Source organism: Cherax quadricarinatus, chromosome 34, assembly GCF_038502225.1.
Source record: "Cherax quadricarinatus isolate ZL_2023a chromosome 34, ASM3850222v1, whole genome shotgun sequence".
In the NCBI taxonomy this organism is placed as follows: Eukaryota; Metazoa; Arthropoda; class Malacostraca; order Decapoda; family Parastacidae; genus Cherax; species Cherax quadricarinatus.
Genome location: NC_091325.1, coordinates 10,320,862 through 10,342,668, shown reverse-complemented (window position 1 = coordinate 10,342,668; position 21,807 = coordinate 10,320,862). Strand labels below are relative to the sequence as shown.

At 38.7% G+C, this 21,807-nt stretch overlaps 3 protein-coding genes across 3 annotated transcripts; 1 reads left to right on the top strand and 2 right to left on the bottom strand.

The window, feature by feature from the left end:
- The first annotated feature begins 241 nt into the window (after positions 1 to 241).
- Positions 242 to 2,760, top strand: LOC128693754 (cuticle protein AM1199). The gene is made up of 3 exons (XM_053783606.2): positions 242 to 370; positions 906 to 1,135; positions 2,086 to 2,760. Exons 1-3 carry the CDS (start codon positions 362 to 364, stop codon positions 2,303 to 2,305), a joined length of 459 nt encoding a protein of 152 aa, XP_053639581.1. The 5' UTR covers positions 242 to 361; the 3' UTR covers positions 2,306 to 2,760.
- A 5,591-nt stretch (positions 2,761 to 8,351) lies between these two features.
- Positions 8,352 to 10,418, bottom strand: LOC128693753 (cuticle protein AM1199). The gene is made up of 3 exons (XM_053783605.2): positions 10,306 to 10,418; positions 9,143 to 9,378; positions 8,352 to 8,785 (listed from the first exon to the last, which is right to left on the bottom strand). The coding sequence occupies exons 1-3, from the start codon at positions 10,312 to 10,314 to the stop codon at positions 8,566 to 8,568; spliced, it is 465 nt and encodes a 154-aa protein (XP_053639580.1). The 5' UTR covers positions 10,315 to 10,418; the 3' UTR covers positions 8,352 to 8,565.
- A 7,442-nt stretch (positions 10,419 to 17,860) lies between these two features.
- LOC128693752 (cuticle protein AM1199) lies at positions 17,861 to 19,154 on the bottom strand. Its single transcript, XM_053783604.2, has 3 exons — positions 19,066 to 19,154; positions 18,542 to 18,777; positions 17,861 to 18,312 (listed from the first exon to the last, which is right to left on the bottom strand). The coding sequence occupies exons 1-3, from the start codon at positions 19,072 to 19,074 to the stop codon at positions 18,093 to 18,095; spliced, it is 465 nt and encodes a 154-aa protein (XP_053639579.1). The 5' UTR covers positions 19,075 to 19,154; the 3' UTR covers positions 17,861 to 18,092.
- Between the last annotated feature and the right edge of the window lie 2,653 nt (positions 19,155 to 21,807).

Below are 21,807 nucleotides of genomic sequence, written 5' to 3'. Positions count from 1 at the left end.
TTGTGGACTAGTGCACCTTGAACTGGCCAACTGGGGCATGTTCTGGGGGCATCGAGGAAAAAAAAATCATTCACAGGTTATCAGAAACGTTTCCCGGTAACCCAGTGTATGCATGGATTACTTGGCGGTAATAAATATGTATTTACTCAGGGAATTATGCCTAAGTAATGAAGATATTACTAGTAAAAAACAGGAGATATGGAGAGTTATGCGGTTGAAATTGAAGGCAGCTTTGCAAGCAAAGTGGTCGATAAGCAGCAGCAGCCGACGCTGTGGTAGCTATATAAGCTGTGTTCATCCAAGGAGCAGCATCAGTCACCACATCTCAGCTCTCCCACTCCCAGTCTACAATATCTGCAAAATGAAGACTGTGAGTAACTCATGTGCCATAAGCCTCTATGCAAAGTAAACACTGTACATGTGTTGACTCCGGTTAAATTGCGTTAAATTGCAACTGTCTTTTTTTTTTTCTTTTTTTTCAAAAAAAAAAACAAAATATGTATCTATTTCTTGGTCAGTTCCAGTCCCCGAACTATCGATATAATGTTTATTTGCCCAGTTCTGCAATTAGCAGTTTTATGCACTACAAGATTCCCCGAGGAGTATATCGGTATTTTTTACGCACTAGCTGAGCATTAATTTTTACAAAATGATTTCCATGTATGTTAATTTTATGATCAAATTAAGCTTAAACCACCTAACAGTAAGGAATGAATAATATTATTATTATAATAAAAAAGAAGCGCTAAACCACAAGGGCTGAAGGAATGAATAACCTTCCCTAGAGTAACTGATATTATAAACTCTACCCCTGCTCCATAGTAATTATTACAACACCCAACATCCTCTGCTGCCATTACATTTTCTAGCAAAACTAACTATTCCTTATGTCTCTCTTGTCACAGTTTGTGTTGTTCACTCTTCTGGCTTTGGTGGCGGCTGACAGAGCACCAAGCGCTTCCTATGGAGCACCGGCACCATCTCTTGGCCATGGGAAACCTCCAGTAGCTATCATCCGCGACGACCGAGTGCACCCTGACGCAGAGGGACTCTATTCCTTTACCGTGGAGACCGAGGACGGAATTCGTAGGCAGGAGTCTGGTGGTGTCGGTGGCAGTCAGCAGGGCTCTGTCAGGTAAGGCAGTTTACGGGAGATATGCCTTAGCGTTCATCCAATAGCATTTCTTTGTAGATACATGTATTAATTAAGCATTTAACAAAAAAAATTAGGATGTAACGTTACGTTGTTTTATACGACTAATTCTGCCTGTTAGCACTAACACATACCATGGCAATATTTTCCTCATCGCAGTTCTCATTAAATTATTAAAAAAACAGTACTTTGTTTCAAATCCACACCCAGATCTCTCAAACGTCTTTGTACCAAAACTTATTCTTTGCTTCAACAATTTTCTCCTTCCCCAGTCACCATTATTAGCTCAACTATTGTCATTAATAAGTTACCCTTTACCAAAATTAACTCACTCATAACTATTCCCAGCTCACCCATCACCTTTAACAACTCACCCAACACCATTACCAGCTGATACAGCACCATTACTAGTTCACTCATCAGCATTACTAGCTAATCCATCTCTATAACTACCTCACCCATTACCTTTATCAGCTCACTCATCGCCATTACTAAATCATCACCAATCCTAGCTTACCCTTCCTTATTACTAGCTAACTTATCACTACTAGTTCACGCATTGCCATTACTATATCCTGTATCACCAGTACTGCTTCACGCATCACTATTACTGCCTAACCCATCATCACCACTGTATCACCAATAATTATTATCTTCGTCACCTACACCTTTTGCTGCCTAATCCTTTACTGCCTCACTTAATATTACTATCTCACTCACCACTATTACAATCACACCCACCCTTACTGCCTCACCCACTACCAATTATTGCCCCACCCCACCACTATTACTGTTTCATCCATCCATGTTACTGCCTTATCCGCAACCATTACTGCCTTATCTGCCTCCAGTACTACCCCACATAATACCGTTAGTGCTTTACCCATCACCATTGGAGCTTATTTCATTACATTCCCATTTTTATTCCACAGTTTCACTCATCCCGACGGACAAGTGTTCGAACTGAAATTCGTCGCTGACGAAGGCGGCTACCAGCCCCAGTCCTCCGCCCTGCCAGTGGCTCCTGTATTCCCCCACCCAATCCCTCAGTTCGTGCTGGACCAGATCGCCTTCGCTGCTAAGGAAGACGCTGAACGCGCCCGAGGTGAAGTCAGGAGTCCATCCCCAAGCTACGGTGCTCCCTCCAAGTAATTACTTGACAGACCAACCATTTCTACAGTCATAGATACGGTTCGTTGGCGATTCCGGCGGACGCAGTGAAACATAATCGAGTCTTTACACTCGTATGACTCCATCTTCATCCCACCAGCTAGGCTTTCAACTCGATAATTGTGATGTAGCTTTTGTGTTCCTAGTGTATTTATTTGGTATTTAATTTATTATGTAATGATCTGTATATACATTTATGCATATACATTATTAGATACTATATTTATATCTTGTCATACATGCTATAGTGCCATACATGCTACAGAGTCCTACATACTATAGTGTTATTTATATGTGTTATAAAGTCATACATGCTATAGTCATACATGTTTAAGTGTCATACATGCAATAATGGATGGCGCTGCAATATTATGCCAGAATAACTTCACTTTAAATAAATAAAGTGATAAGTTTATTTTATCACTAAGCAATAAGAATCTGCAATTTTCCTTATCCTGAAAGTGGTATATGAAACATTTAAACAATAATTTTTTTCTTTTATTTCTCATGAAAGAAGTGAACAACCTAAATAATTCATTTTAATATAAAAGATCTAACTTATATATAAGTATCGCATCAGCACAATCTCCAGAAGACAGGTTATATCCATCTTGTCTTTTCCATGTCCTGTTTTTGCTATTTTTACTGTTGCTCGCTTGTTAGATACTCTGTATCTCTTACATTCTTCATGGCACCATTATAATCAACATTTGTTGTCATTATTGACAACAAATATTGATTATAATGACTGCTATTATCCAACAATGTGTTAGTCTTTCATGGTTCTCAGCAGCACATATTCAAGGAGCTTATTGATGATGGTCCGGTCCATAGTGCCCGCTTTAGAAGATAGCAAATACTTCCAGATCAGGCTCTTGAATACGATCTGTTGTAGGTCGATCTTCACAAAAATTGTGCTAAGCAACTGTTTAATACGGAAGCATTTCTTTAAGAGAACTGAGATGACTTTAAAAATTTTCTTCGTTTTCTGATTTTGAGACGTGTCAAAGAACATCACTCATCTCCTTGTATTGCAACAAGAAACGCTCATTACAATGCTCATATATTTCATTCATAGGTCACAGTGGCGTCCAAATTGGGGAACCGAACGCTTTTGCTGCATTCTTAAAATTGAAAGAGTATCATCTAACCTCTCTTGTTACAGATTTGCCACTGTTTATATATTCCTGAAAGTCTAATTCTACCATCATAAGTCCTCTGCATTCAAGGAAGCTCCTTTCTGGTATATACAATAATTTAAATGGTTCACTGGCTACATTGGTCATTGCTTTCCACCTTAAGGCTTGATCAAAGGTGAGGAATAATGGCCTCTGAGCACAAAAATCGTATACACAGGTTACTTCCCTATCAATCATATTACCTATTCAGCACGATATATATATATATATATATATATATATATATATATATATATATATATATATATATATATATATATATATATATATATATATATATATATATATATATATATATACATATATATATATATATATATATATATATATATATATATATATATATATATATATATATATATATATATATATATATATATATTATTGTGGTAACAATAATGCAGGAGGAGGTGCATTTCCTTCTTAAATCGCTTGACCAAGAAAAGGCTGTGGGCCCAGACAAGTTGAGCCCAAGATTGCTGAGAAGACATGCAGACCAGCTATCAGCACCTCTAACTCGCATCTTTCAGCACTGCCTAGTACAGTGTAAATGGCCTTCTCTGTGGAAAGAGGCAAATGTAGTCCCTGTTCACAAAAAGAAGAGCAGAGCAGAACTCAGCAACTACAGATCAGTGTCACTGCTGTCAATCACTAGCAAGATCCTTGAGACAATAATCTCAAGACAAATGGCAGAGTTTTTTGACTACCACTCGCTACTTTGTGACCGTCAATATGGCTTCTGGAAAGGTTACTCTGCTGCTAACCCGTTGTTAAACCTCTCCACTAAGTGGCACCAGTCACTGGACGAATCAGAAGTCAGCTGTGTGGTAGCACTGGACATTGCTGGTGCTTTTGACCGGGTGTGGCACCAGGGCCTCTTAGCAAAACTGCAAGCTCTGAGAACTGCAGGCTCTACGTTATGTCTCCTCAGTGATTACCTTCATAGTAGATCTCTAAGGGTAATTCTCAAAGGAACGGAATCAGCAAGACATCCCATTGGGGCAAGTGTTCCAAAGGAAGCGTGCTGGGAGCATTGTTATGGAATGTCTACTTCAGTGACCTTCTTCATCTCATCCCAGAATCCCATGCATATGCAGACGACTATACACTGACATTCACTTATCCAAGAGAAGAAATGCCAGCTGCTCTAAGCTACATCAATCACCAGCTAAGAGCTAGCTATATCAGTTTGGGGAAATAGATGGCAAGTAACATTTGCATCAGAGAAAACACAAATGATGATGGTCTCTAGGCGCCATGATGGCAATGCCGGTGCAGTAAGGATGAATGGGAGGGTGTTGGCATCTGGGGAAGAAGTTGATATCCTTGGGGTGAAATTTGACTCCAAACTGACCATCAAGAACCACGTTGTAAATCTTGCAAACAAGGCAGCCAGGAAGCTTACAGCACTTCGCCGTATCTCGCATCTGCTTGACAGCAGGGGTTGTAAGATTTTGTACAAGGCACAAGTACGCTCACATCTTGAGTATGCCCCACTTTCTTGGTTTGCCTTCCCCCCATCTCAGCTGCGACTGCTTGACAGAGTAGAGAACAGAGCAAGACGTCTCATATCTCGCCTGGACCAATCCTAGATAGATATGTCATTTCAGCAGAGCCTTCAAAACAGGAGGGATGTGGATGGCCTTACTGTTATGTACAAGGCCAACATTGTCAAAGTACCACACTTGGATCTACTTTGAGGACAGCGTGAAGCAAGCTTCTATACCACAAGACGGGCAGAAAGCAGCAACTTCACTCTGGCTGCACCCTTCTCCAGAACATCACTTCATCTGAGATCATTTATCCCCAGGATGACTCGAGTATGGAACAGATTCGTTCAGCATTATGTTGTCAACGAGATGAAGTCAGTTGATCAAATAAAAATGCTGGCCCACAGATAGCTCCAACTTCATCCTGTTTCCTACTTGTATGTCTCAACAATAAAAATGGTTTCAAATGAGATGATGTATGCAACAGCTCATAGCTTGTCAATAAAGTTAGGAATCCTTAACCTGTAAATAGCTTGTCAATAAAGTTAGGAATCCTTAACCATGTCAAACCCTGTGTAAAAGAAGAAAGACAGGATAGATAGATAGATAGATAGATAGATAGATAGATAGATAGATAGATAGATAGATAGATAGATAGATAGATAGATAGATAGATAGATAGATTGATTGAGAGAGAGAGAGAGAGAGAGAGAGAGAGAGAGAGAGAGAGAGAGAGAGAGAGAGAGAGAGAGAGAGAGAGAGAGAGAGAGAGAGAGAGTGTATTATAAAAGTGGGAACTTATAGAGTGGCAAACAAAATCCCTTCTAGAAGAATGGTGAGAATTCTCTTTAATTAAGGGCGACTAACATTCTTCTCCTACCTTCACTTCAATTCTTTTTCCCTTATCTTTAATTCATTTTCCACCATATCCCCTTTGTCTCCTCTCCCTTCCCCCACCTCGTCCCTAAAATGGCTTCTTTCATATATATACATTCATCTATTCTGTGTTAGATATGATACACAAGGTTAAAAAAGATATATTGCAAATATAAACGCAGAAGTGCATGGGAAGTAAAATCCCTCCCCCCGAGAAAAAAATAAATAAAGGATACATTACAAGTATATAGACTTGTCAGCCTCGTTAGCTGCACTGAACTTCTAATTAAGCAGGTTTTTCCCTAAGTCAGGAACCTTGTTTTATTTTTACAGTTTCATGAAGACTTATAAACCGGACAGTCCAGATAGATCACTCATTACGTCTGTGTGGTCAGCAACCTATAACTTTCCAAAATGATAGTCAATCTTTTAATCACAATTACTGGAAAAGTACTGTGTTTACACATAAAAGTATATCATAGCTTTAACCGAGAAACGTGATGCAACGTAATGTTAGATTTGACGTGACAGCTTTGTTTAACAATAAACAAATATGACTTGCCCTTTTATCATGATTCGGTTAATGAATTTCTTAAAATGTGCAGTTGTTAGCAAATACTTTTCTAACGAGAGTGTTTATGTCCGAAAGTATGGCATTACTATGGAAAATCCCCACAACTCGGTTTCAATTGATATATAAATATGAAAATTTTTTAAACTAATTTTATGAAGAAAATTTTTACCTGGAAATGTCAGAGGGTGCAGATATGTTTGCGATATACTGTGCTATATACCAGCTGAGAAAAGTTTTGATTACATCTTACCTAGGATAAACCGATTAAGCTTATTGTTCAATACAAAACTGTCTACACACTTCATTTCAGAAAACTGAGGAAATTATTATTTTTTTTTTTTTTTGAAGGTTAGAAGTGCGCTCTCATACATTAATTTTGTTTCTCAGATCACAAGAAGCGAGTTAAGAATGGTATTTTTATTCACTCCGTTTATGAAAACTGATAATATGTAGTTCTAAATTCCTCGTAAATGAGTTAAATAAACTCCTTAATGAGTATAATAAGGGCGTGCAATACCACAAGTAAATAAATAAGTCATATGTAATTTAATAATGGTATGCAGTACTACAAGAAGATAAGACAGATGTCAAACATTTGGGATCCTTATTCCGGAACGTTTTACTTATGAAGTAGGCTTAATCAGTCGTGTACAGAAGTTGGCAAATATGTAGACAACAGAAGCGTTAGAAAGGCAAAGCCAGTTAAATCAGTCCATCATCCTTGAAGTAGGAGTTTGAGGTGGGCATCCTTGGAGAAGTGTTCTTCATAGCTTTGAACAATGTGAAGCTGAATCATGAGAACAGAGCCTTCTAGAATGCCAAAGGTGAGGCAAGAAAAAGTAGGCCCATTATTGTCTAAATTGAGGCATCCACAACATTTCGTTAAGACAGCTATGTCAACTACAAAAAACGCTCAGGAGAGAAATAAAGCAATGCTATCATCCATTAAAAACACGCTAGGTTTATTGTAGAATTAAAACCCTACTGAATTTCCTGGTGTGCTAAACCTTTTAGATGTGAATGTCACTGTCAAGATAATTCCACTGTGAAACATTTATTAGGATTTCTCTTACTATGTTATATTGTGCAGTTTACTTTTCCTGCCAGGGATTTTACCCGAGTCCACCAGGTAATGAGATTGAACAGAGGTTTGCACAATATAAATACGCCATGTGGCCGGGCTGAGTTTCAATTATTTTTTTTCTTATTAAAGTTTATATGGACACCCTCTGGATTAGGCAAATGCAAAGGCCATTATGCCTAATGTGTTTCCCAATGAAAGAAACCTCGAGTCAATGCTGATCAAGCATGAACGTAGTTCCTTAATGAATCATGACCAAACCATTTAGATTCATTTATTATTGTGAATATAACCATAATTTAGCATCGATTGTTTGGCATTAAGCTATAATAATTGTATCATGTATCAGTTAAAATTAACACCCACATCAGTTTGTTTTTCTTTTATAGTACATTAAATAGCCCTCACCATAAATTAATTCCCTCAAATATGGAAGTAACTCTCAGCAAAAGGTTTCCATTTTCTGCGATTGCATTCGATATCCTTGTTCTGCTCTTTGCATGCAATAGTAACTCTTATTTCCCCCTTCCTGCTTTTGTAGGCCTGTGCCTCTCATGCAACCTTTTAAAACGTTGTCTGGGGATATTTCAGAGATGCGTACTAATAGCTATACCTTTTAGGATATCAGTCAATATATAGAATTTATTCTGGTTTAAATTTACATTTATCCATTAAAGCCCTAATCGAGTTTTTCCTGGTTTTTCCTATCTCTCGTATTATCGGCCCCCACATCGGTGCCTGCCATGACGGACATACTTGTCAGGGTTGCTGAGGACACACCTTTAATCGGTCACATAAATGACTGCAATTACATTCAATATACTTTATTTGAAACACAAACTGTTGAACAGTTATAAATTATGACAAACTATTTACACTCATTCTACATGAAATAATACCAATGAGCACATAACAGCCCATTTACCTTCCTCGCTCAGTGTGTCAACGGCAGTAAAAATCAAGTGGTTCCTCACAGATGATGTAATTCATCTGTGGTAGATCCAACTGTACATTAAAACTTATTATTTTGAGGGAGCGCCATAGCTTGGGGATGGACTCCTGACTTCACCACGTGCTCGGGCAGCGTCTTCCTGAGCGGCAAATGCGATCTGGTCCAGTACGAACTGAGGGATTGGATGTGGGAACTCAGGAGCCACTGGCAAGAAGGAGGATTGGGGCTGGTAGCCGGCGGCGTCGGCGACGAACTTAAGGTCAAATACTTGTCCATCAGGGAAAGTGAAGCTGAAGAAGATAAGGAAATATGTTGGTGCTTACGTAATACTGAGTGAGATCATGTAGCGTGTACATTTTTTTTTTTTTTAATTTTGATATTTTTTTCGTTGACACGACTCATAATTTAGGAGTAAATTACGTACAAAGATTTACGAAGATTCAAAGACACTGACTAAGAGAAGAAGAAATAGAAAGAGAGAGAAAGAGAGAGAGAGAGAGAGAGAGAGAGAGAGAGAGAGAGAGAGAGAGAGAGAGAGAGAGAGAGAGAGACTGATAACAATGGAGATCTTTTAGACAGTAATTATTAGTGAATGAAAAGGACTTCCACACATTGATCATGGTCGTCAGGTACAATGAAGCACTCACCTGACAGAGCCCTGTTGACTACCACCGGGGCCGCCAGACTCCTGCCTCACAATACCGTCCTCGGTCTCCAAGTTTAAGGAGTAAAGGCCCTGGGCATCAGGGTGTACTCGATCGTCGCGGATGATAGCGATCTGGGGTCCCTGGTGTCCATGACTAGGTGCTGGGCCTGGTGCTCCATAGGTTGTGAGTGGTCGCTTATCAGCCACCGCCACAGCAAGCAGAGCCAACATTACAATCTGTACCACAGGAGAAGCTAGGGTCACAAATGACATTTGGATGGAAATAATTTTCCAGTGATCCGTTTACCGGTTCGCAATGGTTCCTTACCAACATTCGTGATCATTTCAATATATTAAATATTATTGAAGACAACGAAATTTAGTTTAGAATAATGGTTTTCTGACTCTTGTATAACCCAAGGATTTCGTATGGTACTTTGGTAGAAATGCAAAAGTCAATGTGAAATTAAATATATTTAGAGAAGGGGTTGGTTAATGGTGTCGAAAGCCTATTGACTACAATAGAGTTATTAAACCTGCACGTAACCATTTCACCACGAAATGAGAATAATTTTCTTTAGTTCCTGGTTTAAGAAACAAACTCTCAGCATACAGTACACATATCGTGTGCACCGTATGCATATATCATGTGTACATATCATGTATGGAAAAATATCTTCTCAAATAGGGCAGCGTTGCTATATTAAATAGTTGGAGCACTGCAAAAAAATGTACACTGTGGGACTGATAAACAAATAAATAAGACGACTTGGTTAAGCATCTGAGCAGTGTCACATTGCTAGAAATTACGCTCCGTAGTTTGTTAACCAATTTAACAAACCAATTTTTTTAAATTATTACGCATTTTCAGTTGAAAACAATTGAGTTTTTTGACTTTAATAAATGATTCAGAACCATTGATGTTTAAAAATTATGCAGTTTGACTGTGTTAAACAATTAAGGTATATGACTTTGTTAAACAATTAAGGTATATGACTTTGTTAAGCAATTAAGCAGTTTTGACTGTGCCAAACGACTGAGCATTTTGGCTCTGTTAAACAGTTGAAGAAAGTGACTTTCTTAAACAAGAAGCATGCCAGCTCCTGTTAATAGGGTATCTTCAGATATATTCATCATGACTCGCCTATGAATGGTAGTACTCACAGACTTCATGTTGCAGGTGTTGCGAGTGTTGCAAGGTATGAGTCGGAGAGTTCTAGTCAAGACACTGATGCCTCACTCCTCAAACATCCAGTTTATATAGCCGTCAAGTCGCTCGTGTTGCCCACCGCCGTTTTTGTTGTTGCCGACCTTTTTACCTGCCTCTTCATTCAAGATATTTCATTACAAATTATATTTCTTGTATGTTTATTAGTTATTATTGCTAATAACCAATAAGTATCGTTCTTGAAACATTAAATAATTTTATAAGGTACAGTAAAGGAGTTTCAGGATTGATACTATCAGTTCCAGGAACCATGGACTAGAAATGTTAGATAATTACTTCGCTGCCAAACAGAATAATACTACTTGATACATACAAACAAAATAATTGTTTAAAGTGTATTTCGGGACGCATAGCTAAGTTTCTCTTAAGGGTATCAGGTCATTGCAGAACGGTTACTTTTAAGGACAATGTTTCACTCTAACTTGATAATGCTTTAAACAGCGTGAAACTTTGTATCAGTTAAAGTTTGCTCTATAGCTTGTTATTTATTCAGTGTATCAGCATGCATAACTTTTAATTTCTTAGTTATCGTGTAATTATTTAAATTATATCAGAAAAGTCATATCTTATATTAAGCTTAGAAAAAATATATTGGTTCATCATAACTTTTCAATATTTTTCTTTCTGACAACGTCATATAGTTCATAACTGCAAGTACGGTGTATGGTATTGAATTACACAATATTTATTATTAATAATGTAAACAGTATTTAAGAGATGATATTCCTTATTTCAATTCCCTCGAAAATGTGGTCGACCTTATTTTTTCACATAACTGGGTAACCATCATTTATTTTAGTACACCACGAAGTGTGTATTTGTGTCTTTTTTCAACTAGTAGTGTTTGCAAGAGCCCTTTCTCATCTCCTGAGCCCACCTTTAACTCAGCCTCTTGGCTTTGTTGTACCTACCCATAAAAACGTGTATCTAGTCTGCCTCCTTCAGTTCATCTTGTAACTGGTTTCATATTCCTTAAGATCTGAGAATAAAGAAACACATGCAGTATCTCGAATGTCCCAAGTTCCGTTTCTTGTGGCACATCTCCTTTCTCATTCGTCTTTCCATATAGTTTTAAATTCGCTTTTATTGGTTTAGTGTTTTTGTATCCTATGTATTTTATATGTTCTCTCTGCCTTCTGTTGAATAACTTTTTCGTGGTTGAGAAGAGGTAGGAACAATCTTCAATGCTGTAATTTTTTTCTTCAAACATAGGGTCAAACAATCCTCTCCTGATATTATCTCCGTTATTCTCTTGCTTATATTCTTTGTAAATGCCTCTGAAACTATTCCTATAAACAATACCAACCTGTAAATAAGTGTATCTTGCCCATTGTCTTGTTTAGGGAACCATTATTGTAGTTTTCCACCAATTCATTAGTTTCCGCAATTCTTTTGGTATTTTTCTTCATTATATGGTAGCGCAGTTTTTTTTCTCTTATCACTCTTCATGGAAAGATGCTGCCTACTGCTATAGGTTTTATTGTAACTTCCCTAATATCATCTATTCTTTCTCATTTGATGTGGTGATGTCCCTTACTGTTTATCCGCCCATTCACCATGGTCTCTGGTATTGCTCAAGATTGATCATAGAACACCTCCTAGAATTTTGTATTTTATTTGTTGGAAATTGTTTGCCTTCTTTCCAATGTTTATTTGTGAAGTTGCAGTTTTGTTCTGGCCATCAGTGCTATGTCATTCTCAAATTTGCTTTAAGCTTTGGGGATTAGCGTGGACGGTTACAAAGCATGGCTTGCTTCTGAAATGTTTTAAAAATTGAGGTTGGAGAGTTGAAGGAGGAGGTCTTGCTTCTCCAGGAGGAGATTAGGAGGCTGAAAGTCCACCTCAATGGGTCTGGGAGAGAGTGTGAGGTGGCTGGAGTTGTGGGGAATGAGGCTTCTAGCAGTGAGATGCAGTCTGTCTCCCTCTGTGAGGAGGCTGTAGGTGGGGAGGTAGCAACGGCTACCAGCAGTGAGGTGCAGTCCAGCACCTGCTACAAGTGGCGAGTGGTAACCATTAATGGGAGGAGAATCAGAATAAGGAAAGTTAAGAGTGAAGATCTGAAGGTAGGAAATCGCTTCTCTGTTCTTCAGGATGAATGTACTTCAGTGGCCAGTGAAGGTAAGGGTACTACTGCCCATGCTAACAGAGGTAAGCGCATTCTTGTGGTTGGTGACTCTCAGGTAAGATATATTGACCGTTCTTTTTGTAATAGGAATAAGAAGATGAGAGATAGAGTGTGCTTCCCTGGAGCTGGTGTTGGGGACATAGTTAACAGGCTGGATAATATCATGTCAGGTAATGGGAACAAGCCCATTATCTGTCTCAGTGCTGGTGGAAATGATACTGGGAAGGGTAGGAGAGAAGAGCTGCTAGATAAGTACAGGTCAGCTATCGATTTCATTAAATCTAAGGGAGGGGTCCCAATCATATGTAGCATCTTGCCAAGAAGGGGAGTAGGAAATGAATGGTTGTCTAGGGCAATTGGTGTAAATTGCTGGCTAGACAGATACTGCAAGGAACTTGCAATCCCATTCATTGACAAATGGAACAACTTTTATGGCAAACATCATATGTATGCAAGGGATGGGGTACATCTCTCTGGGGCTGGGGTGGTAGCACTTGCAAACTCAATTGAGAAGGCCATTGGTGAAATGCCTATGATTTTAAACTGATAGAAGATAAAGGTATGGGTGTGTGTGGGAAACAAGCAGGTTGCAACACTAGGATTGGAAACAGTAAATGTATAAAAGGCATTCAGCATGAAGTTATAAATAAAGACAATAGATCAGGTCAGCAAACAAAGGGGGACAGCAGAGGGCAGCAAGGGACTAGCTCCCTTAAGATTTGCTATACTAATAGCAGGAGTGTAAGAAATAAGATAGATGAGCTAAGATTAATTGCAAGTGCAGGAAACATAGATATTATTGCTATAACAGAGACCTGGCTCAATCTGAAAGATAGAGAGATGCCCTCTGAATGTCACATACAAGGCTATAAATTATTCCACACTGACAGGGTTAACAGGAAGGGTGGTGGAGTAGCGATGTATGTCAGAGACAATTTAAATTGTTGTGTTAAACAAGATATAAAATTAGAAGCGTCGGCCACTGAATCTGTTTAGTTACAGCTTCTCGAGGGCCGAGAAAAACTAATTTTGGGTGTGATTTACAGGGCCCCAAATCTTTCTAGGGAGTGCAGTAAACTTCTATGGGACGAAATTCGTAAGGCATCTACATACGAAAATGTTGTACTAATGGGATATTTTAACTATAGACAGATTCACTGGAGCAATTTGACAGAAAATTTAGAGTCAGGTGACTTTCTTGATACGATCCAGGATTGTTTTTTAAAACAGTTTGTGACAGAGCCAACTAGTGGAAATAACCTCCTTGACTTGGTTCTTTCCAGTAGGGAAACACTAATTAATAATCTTGAGGTTAATGATGAGCTTGGGGAAAGTGATCACAAATCACTCAGTTTTAATATATCATGGAATTCCCCTAATAATGGCAATCAAGTCTCCGTCCCTGACTTTCGCTTGGCTGATTTCATAGGACTGAAAAATTACTTAGGTGGGCTGAACTGGAATGACCTGACTAAGGGTCAGGTAGGTGGTGATGGTTGCCGATATGACGCTTTTCAGGGCATAGTTCTAGCTGCTCAGTCAAATTATGTTCCAAATAGGGAAATCAGATCAAACAAAAATGATCCTAAATGGATGAACAATAGATTAAAATATCTGATTGGTCAAAAGAGAGGCATATATAGGCAAATCAAAAGAGGAGAGGGGCAATTAAGAAATCGATATATTCAGTTAAAGAGAGAAATAAAAAAGGGAATTAGAAAAGCAAAAAGAGATTATGAGGTTAAAGTTGCAAGAGAATCGAAGACTAACCCAAAAGGATTCTTTCAGGTATACAGAAGTAAGATCAGGGACAAGATAGGCCCACTCAAAAGTTCCTCGGGTCAGCTCACTGACAGTGATAAGGAAATGTGTAGAATTTTTTACACATACTTCCTCTCAGTTTTTACACAGGAGGATACCAGCGATATTCCAGAAATGATAAATTATGTAGAACAGGACGATAATAAACTGTGCACGATTAGGGTCACAAGTGACATGGTCTTTAGGCAAATAGATAAATTAAAACCTAACAAATCCCCAGGCCCTGATGAACTGTATGCAAGGGTTCTAAAGGAATGTAAAGAGGAGCTTAGCAATCCTTTGGCTAATCTTTTCAACATATCACTACAAACTGGCATGGTGCCAAATAAGTGGAAAAAGGCAAATGTGATACCCATTTTCAAAGCAGGTGACAGGTCCTTAGCTTCGAACTATAGACCAATAAGCCTAACCTCCATAGTGGGAAAATTTATGGAATCAATAATTGCCGAGGCAGTTCGTAGCCACCTTGAAAAGCATAAATTAATCAACGAATCTCAGCATGGTTTTACAAAGGGGCGTTCCTGCCTTACGAATTTACTAACTTTTTTTACTAAGGTATTTGAGGAGGTAGATCATGGTAATGAATATGATATTGTGTATATGGACTTCAGTAAGGCTTTTGAGAGGGTCCCACCTAAGAGACTATTGAGGAAAATTAAGGCACATGGAATAGGAGGAGAAATTTTTTCCTGGGTAGAGGCATGGTTGACAAATAGGCAGCAGAGAGTTTGCATAAATGGGGAGAAATCAGAGTGGGGAAGCGTCACGAGCGGTGTTCCACAGGGGTCAGTGTTGGGCCCCCTGCTGTTCACAATCTACATAAACGACATAGATAAGGGCATAAAGAGCGACATCAGCAAGTTTGCCGATGACACCAAAATAGGCCGTCGAATTCATTCTGACGAGGACATTAGAGCACTAAAGGAAGATTTGAATAGACTGATGCAGTGGTCGGAGAAGTGGCAGATGCAGTTTGATATAGACAAATGCAAAGTTCTAAATGTCGGACAGGACAATAACCATGCCACATATAAACTAAATAATGTAGATCTTAATATTACGGATTGCGAAAAAGATTTAGGAGTTCTGGTTAGCAGTAATCTGAAACCAAGACAACAGTGCATAAGTGTTCGCAATAAAGCTAATAGAATCCTTGGCTTCATATCAAGAAGCATAAATAATAGGAGTCCTCAGGTTGTTCTTCAACTCGATACATCCTTGGTTAGGCCTCATTTAGATTATGTTGCACAGTTTTGGTCACCGTATTACAGAATGGATATAAATGCTCTGGAAAATGTACAAAGGAGGATGACAAAGTTGATCCCAAGTATCAGAAACCTTCCCTACGAGGATAGACTAAGGGCCCTGAATCTTCACTCTCTAGACGTAGAATTAGGGGGGATATGATTGAGGTGTATAAATGGAAGACAGGAATAAATAAAGGGGATGTAAATAGTGTGCTGAAAATATCTAGCCTAGACAGGACTCGCAGCAATGGTTTTAAGTTGGAAAAATTCAGATTCAGGAAGGATATAGGAAAGTACTGGTTTGGTAATAGAGTTGTGGATGAGTGGAACAAACTCCTAAGTACAGTTATAGAGGCCAGAACGTTGTGTAGCTTTAAAAATAGGTTGGATAAATACATGAGTGGATGTGGGTGGGTGTGAGTTGGACCTGATAGCTTGTGCTACCAGGTCGATTGCCGTGTACCTCCCTTAAGTCAATGTGACCTGACCTGACTAGGTTGGGTGAATTGGCTTAAGCCGGTAGGAGACTTGGACCTGCCTCGCATGGGCCAGTAGGCCTGCTGCAGTGTTCCTTCGTTCTTATGTTCTTATGTTCATATATGCTCTTATCGTTTCTTGGGTTTTTTTTCTCTGAATGTGTGTGTGTGTGATGTAAATAAAAAATAATCAGTATCTTAAACGTGTTTTGCTAACGATTAATAAGAAAGTAGTAGTGAAATCCAAGAGATGACTAAGAAACTAGATATGTTTTGTTAATACGTTATCTCTCACCGAAACTCAGAATGTATAACGCAAGGCATACAAGAATCTAGTAGCTTAGAATCAAAACCCTGAAGCAGCAGATGAGCTGCATCCCGACTTCATCAAAAAATCTAGAAGTTATTTCTCAATCTTCCCAAGAGATCCAGAAACTGGAGATCAACATCTTGAAGACATGCAAGTAGTTTAGCTCAACTCCTCTAGTTTTCAGGATTATATTTTATCGGTTTTCGTTGCCCGCTTATGTTCTATTTCAAATTCTCTACAATCTTGAAATAAGAATTTTGTTTTTAAATTTCAAATAGGAAGCGCATCTGTCTGGCGCTCAGCAGACGGAGGATCGAGCCTCTATTACGTCTTGCGCTGAATGACCCGCATGGGTCTAGCGCTTAAATAAAAAAATATAAAAAAAAAAAAAAAAAAAAATATATCAAAGGGAGCTGAGGAATGGTCAAAACAATTTGCCAACTATCATTAACAAATTTCAATAACGTTCCAAATCTTCCTCTAAATAAGACATTAGTGATGAAAATTTGAATCCCATCGGATGAAACATATATATATATATAATCGCATGAAAACCATTGTTTCAATGCGCCTATTTTTTTTTTTTTTTCAATTTAATTGGTGAATTGATTGATACATGGAATAATATGACTTGCAAAAATTTTCCTTATCCAGCAAAATTATCCTTATCCAGCTCCCGGCCCTGGGTCAGGTATCTCTGGTCAACCAAGCTCTTGTTAGCGGCTAACTAACAAGAGCTTGGTTGACCAGAGTTTGGGATATACACAACCGAAAATCGATAAGACCTTTCATTGAAGCAAAACCCACAAGTGGTGAAAATCTGAAAAGGCATTTTCTAGGTATTGCATGAAAATCAATAATGAAAACTTTATTTATGTCAGGAAATTGCCGAAAAAGACTTAAACTGAATCTTACTTTTGGTTCGATGCTTCAGATTTTAAAACTTCAAACCATTTAAGAGAGACATTAATTTATCACATGGAGAAATTGCCACTCGGAAAATTATTCTGTGAAGCAAATACTTGTATTGAATATTTGAATCCGATCAGCATAAAGGTTCAAAAGATTTCACATGGAAACCTCCCCATTATTTACTTTCATAAAACTAGGAAATTTACTTTCATAAAATTAGGAAATTTATTTTCATAAAATTAGGAAATAAAATACATCAACACTGAAGCCTTATGAGAACATACGTTCTCAAGTTGACGAACAAGAATTTTCGAAGGTAAAGAAATTTTTTAAAATAACTGTCTAGGGATTCCTCAGTATTATTGGTTACTGTAAATAAGAATTAAATAATGAGAGTATTACGGCTGCATCTAAAACAATTATTTCCAAATAATATAGTAAACTATTAGGATCATTTCACATATAAATTTTTCGTGTGAGCCACAGTGACAATATAGTTGTGGCAATAATTCATAGTTAATAGCTATATCCTTGAAACTTTTCTGATCTCTCAGTGTCACTTAAAACGCACAATTATTTGGTCACAGAAAACAAAGGAAATTCAAGTGCATATCCTTTATTTGAAACACATATTGTGTTAACAATAATAAATTAGGACAAAATATATGTACAGTCATTCCACACGACACACACTCAATGGGCAAATGACACAACAGCATGGAGGAGAGGGTGCATTGCTTACTAATGGTGATAACCAGAATCGGAGTGTTAATACCATTAAGAAAAAAGAAAAACAGCTCTTCCAACAATGGCAGTTCCTATTTTACTGATATTATTTTGAGGGAGCGCCGTAGCTGGGGGATGGACTCCTGACTTCACCACGTGCTCGGGCAGCGTCTTCCTGAGCGGCAAATGCGATCTGGTCCAGTACGAACTGAGGGATTGGATGGGGGAACTCAGGAGCCACTGGCAAGAAGGAGGATTGGGGCTGGTAGCCGGCGGCGTCAGCGACGAACTTAAGATCAAATACTTGTCCGTCAGGGAAAGTGAAGCTGAAGAAGATAAAGGAATGTGTTAGTGTTTACGTAATACTGAGGCAAATTCATAATTTAGGAGTAAATTATGTAATAAGATTCAAAGACACTGACTAAGATAAGAAAAAGAGATGGAAAAAAGTGAGAGACATGGATAAAAATGGAGATCTTTCAAATGGTAATTTATAGTGAATGAAAAAGTCTTCCCAACATTGAACATGGTCGTCAGCTACAGGGAAACACTCACCTGACAGAGCCCTGTTGACTACCGCCGGGGCCTCCAGACTCCTGCCTCACAATACCGTCCTCGGTCTCCAAGTTCAAGGAGTAAAGGCCCTGGGCATCAGGGTGTACTCGATCGTCGCGGATGATAGCGATCTGAGGTCCCTGGTGACCATGACTAGGTGCTGGGCCTGGTGCTCCATAGGTTGTGAGTGGTCGTTTGTCAGCCGCCGCCACAGCAAGCAGAGCCAACATCACAATCTGTACCATGGCATAAATTTAGTGGAAGGTCAGTCAGGTGTTCATAATGGCTCTTATCATTATATACAATTATTACACTGTGTTAGGTATTAATTATTCCTTGTGTTGTTATGATATTTTAAATAGTTTTCTGTCTTCATCTTAATTAATTCTAAACATTTTTGTGAAGTTAAACATTGCTTGATTATTAAGCTAGTGACTTTGTTGAATAGAAGGGATGGAAATTCTTGTTTATTGGACTTCTACTGAAGTATGCACCACGACTCGGCCACGAATATCTGTACTCACAGTCCTCATGATGCAGATGTTGCAGGTTTTGCAAGGTATGAACGGAAGAGATGTCTAGAGACTGATGTCTCACTCCTTACACACACAGCTTATATAGTCGCCATCGTACCGCTGGTGTTGCCCACTGCCGCTTTTGTTGCCGACCTCTCCAGTCAACCTGTTTTATTCCAAATAACATTTCCTCTTCGTTTATTGCTGTAACATTAATAATAATTTGTGCATTATTCATAAATCATAAAATTATCGTGTTTAATAAAAGAACATTAGAACCGTTCAATGAAATGAATTTTCCATTAGTAAAATATTTTCTCATTCTACCAACCAATTCAAGGTGTTATGAGCTAGAAGCATTCTAAAATGATGACACCCTTACCAGACACTTAGATAATCCTTGTAACGTGACAATGCGTGTAACGTATTTTGGGACAAGCAGCCAAGGTATTCTTCAGTGTATCAGGGAGCCCTTCAAGGGAAGTTCCATGACGCTGGTGAGGGGCTCTTGTTCTAGGGAATTGGATCTCTGCTCCAGTTCCCTGAACTGAACTTAAATACCTTCCAGCCCCATCCCCTACAGGTGCTGTATAGTACCTACGGGTTTAGCCCTCCCCATGATTATAATAATTATTAAGTGTATTAGGATGAGATCCAAATGGCGTATTGCCGACAACAGTGAAAATGACAGTCTCACACATTTTTTTGTTGTAAATCCATAAAATTCTACAGAGAGCGAAATGTTGTCCAAACAAAAGAGTGTTCTGCAGCGTGCCTGTCTTCCGTTACATAAATTATATGAGATCATGCCTCTCCTTTACTTAATTAGGGAAAATAGTATTTGTTCGTATTTTTTTTGTTTTGTCCTAAACGATAATTTCAAAATAAAATATTATAATTAACAATGTTTATTGAATATTATCATATTGATATCATTAATTTGAAAATTAATCGTGGTTTCGTATCTCAAATTTATTATAATGATAATCATATATATTCATTTCTTTACATTATTTCATATTCAATTATATTTTTTTTTCTTTACATGGCAATGATTTACATGCTCACCTAAATGGGGTTGCAGGGGTCAAGACTCAGCTCTTGGCCTCGCCTCTTCACTGAACGCTACTAAGTCCTTTCTCTCCATGCTTCATGAGCTTTGACAGACTTCGTCTTAAAGCTGTGTATGGTTCCTGCCTCCACTACCTCCACTACTCTATGGCTGAAGAGAAACTTCCTAACATCCCTTTGACTCATCTGACTCTTCAGCTTCCAACTGTGACCTCTTGTTTCTGTGTCCCATCCCTGGAACATCATATCTCTGTACACCCTGTCAATTCCTCGCAGTATTTTGTATGTCGTTATCATGTCTCCCATAACCCTCCTGTTCTCCAGTGTCGTCAGGCCGATTTCCCTTAACCTTTCTTCGTAGGACATTCCTCTTAACTCTGGAACTATCATTGTCGTAAACCTTTGCACTTTCTCTAATTTCTTGACGTGCTTGATCAAGTGTGGGTTCCAAGCTGGTGCTGCATACTCCAGTATGGGCCTGACGTACACGGTGTACAGTGTCTTGAACGATTCCTTACAAAGGTATCGGAACGCTATTCTCAGGTTTGCCAGGCGCCCATATGCTGCAGAAGTTATCTGGTTGGTGTGTACTTCCGGAGACGTGCTCACCCCAAGATCTTTCTCCTTGAGCGAGGTTTGCAGTCTTTGCCCACCTAGCCTATACTCTGTTTGTTGTCTTCTTTGCCCTTCCCCGATCTTCATGACTTCGCATTTGGCGGGGTTTAATTCGAGTAACCTGTTGCTGGACCAGGTGTCCAGCCTGTCCAGGTCTCTTTGAAGTTCTGCCTAATCCTCATCTGATTTAATTCTCCTTATTAACTTCAAATCATTTGCGAACAGGGACACTGTGTGTGTGTGTGTGTGTGTGTGTGTGTTTCCCCTGTTTTTGGTTACAGGATCAAGTTTGAGCTCCAGTCCTCAACTTATGTAGGCGTTAACAGGTTCACTTAGTCCTCTCTTCAACCTATTTTAGTTATTCTAAAAGCTTGTATGCAGTCTGCTTCCACTACCCATTCGTCTAGTTCATTTCTAGACCACCTAAGGCAGATGAAATATTTCCTGACATCATTGTGGTACGCATGTGTTTATTACTTCCATCAGAGCCCCTTATGTGCTGTTGCCTAACTTCTCGAACAGTATTTTCCAGTTCACTCTATCAAGTAGTTATTGTTTGTTTATTCTCTGTTGCCGCCCGGATCAGTTTTAGAGTCATTCCCTGACTCCGGGACAAGTATCGTTGCAAACATCTGTATTTTCTCTAGTTTCTTTCCATGCGTACCAAGTGTGGGTTCTGTGCTTGTGCTTAATATTTAAGAAGGTCTTCCATTAATCATAAATAGGGTTATACATTCGCCAAATGCGTATTCGCAGCAAAAGTTATTTGATTTACCCCTCTATCAGTATGCTTCGATCTACACGCCCAAGGTCTTTCTCCTTGAGTGAAGATTTCAAGCTTTCTTCTTTAAGTTTGTATTCAGGCCCCAGTCATCTTATCTCTTCTCTAATTATAAAAATCTTAAATTTAAGAAGGCGGAGATGCAACAGATACATGTTGGAATAAACCAACACGTTGTGGAGGTCGCACTGCAGCCTTTTCATTTCATCCTCGAGATTTATTCTCCTTGCTGATCTCCCTTAAGCTGTGTCATTCACATATAGCAGGAACAGTAGCGGTTCCGA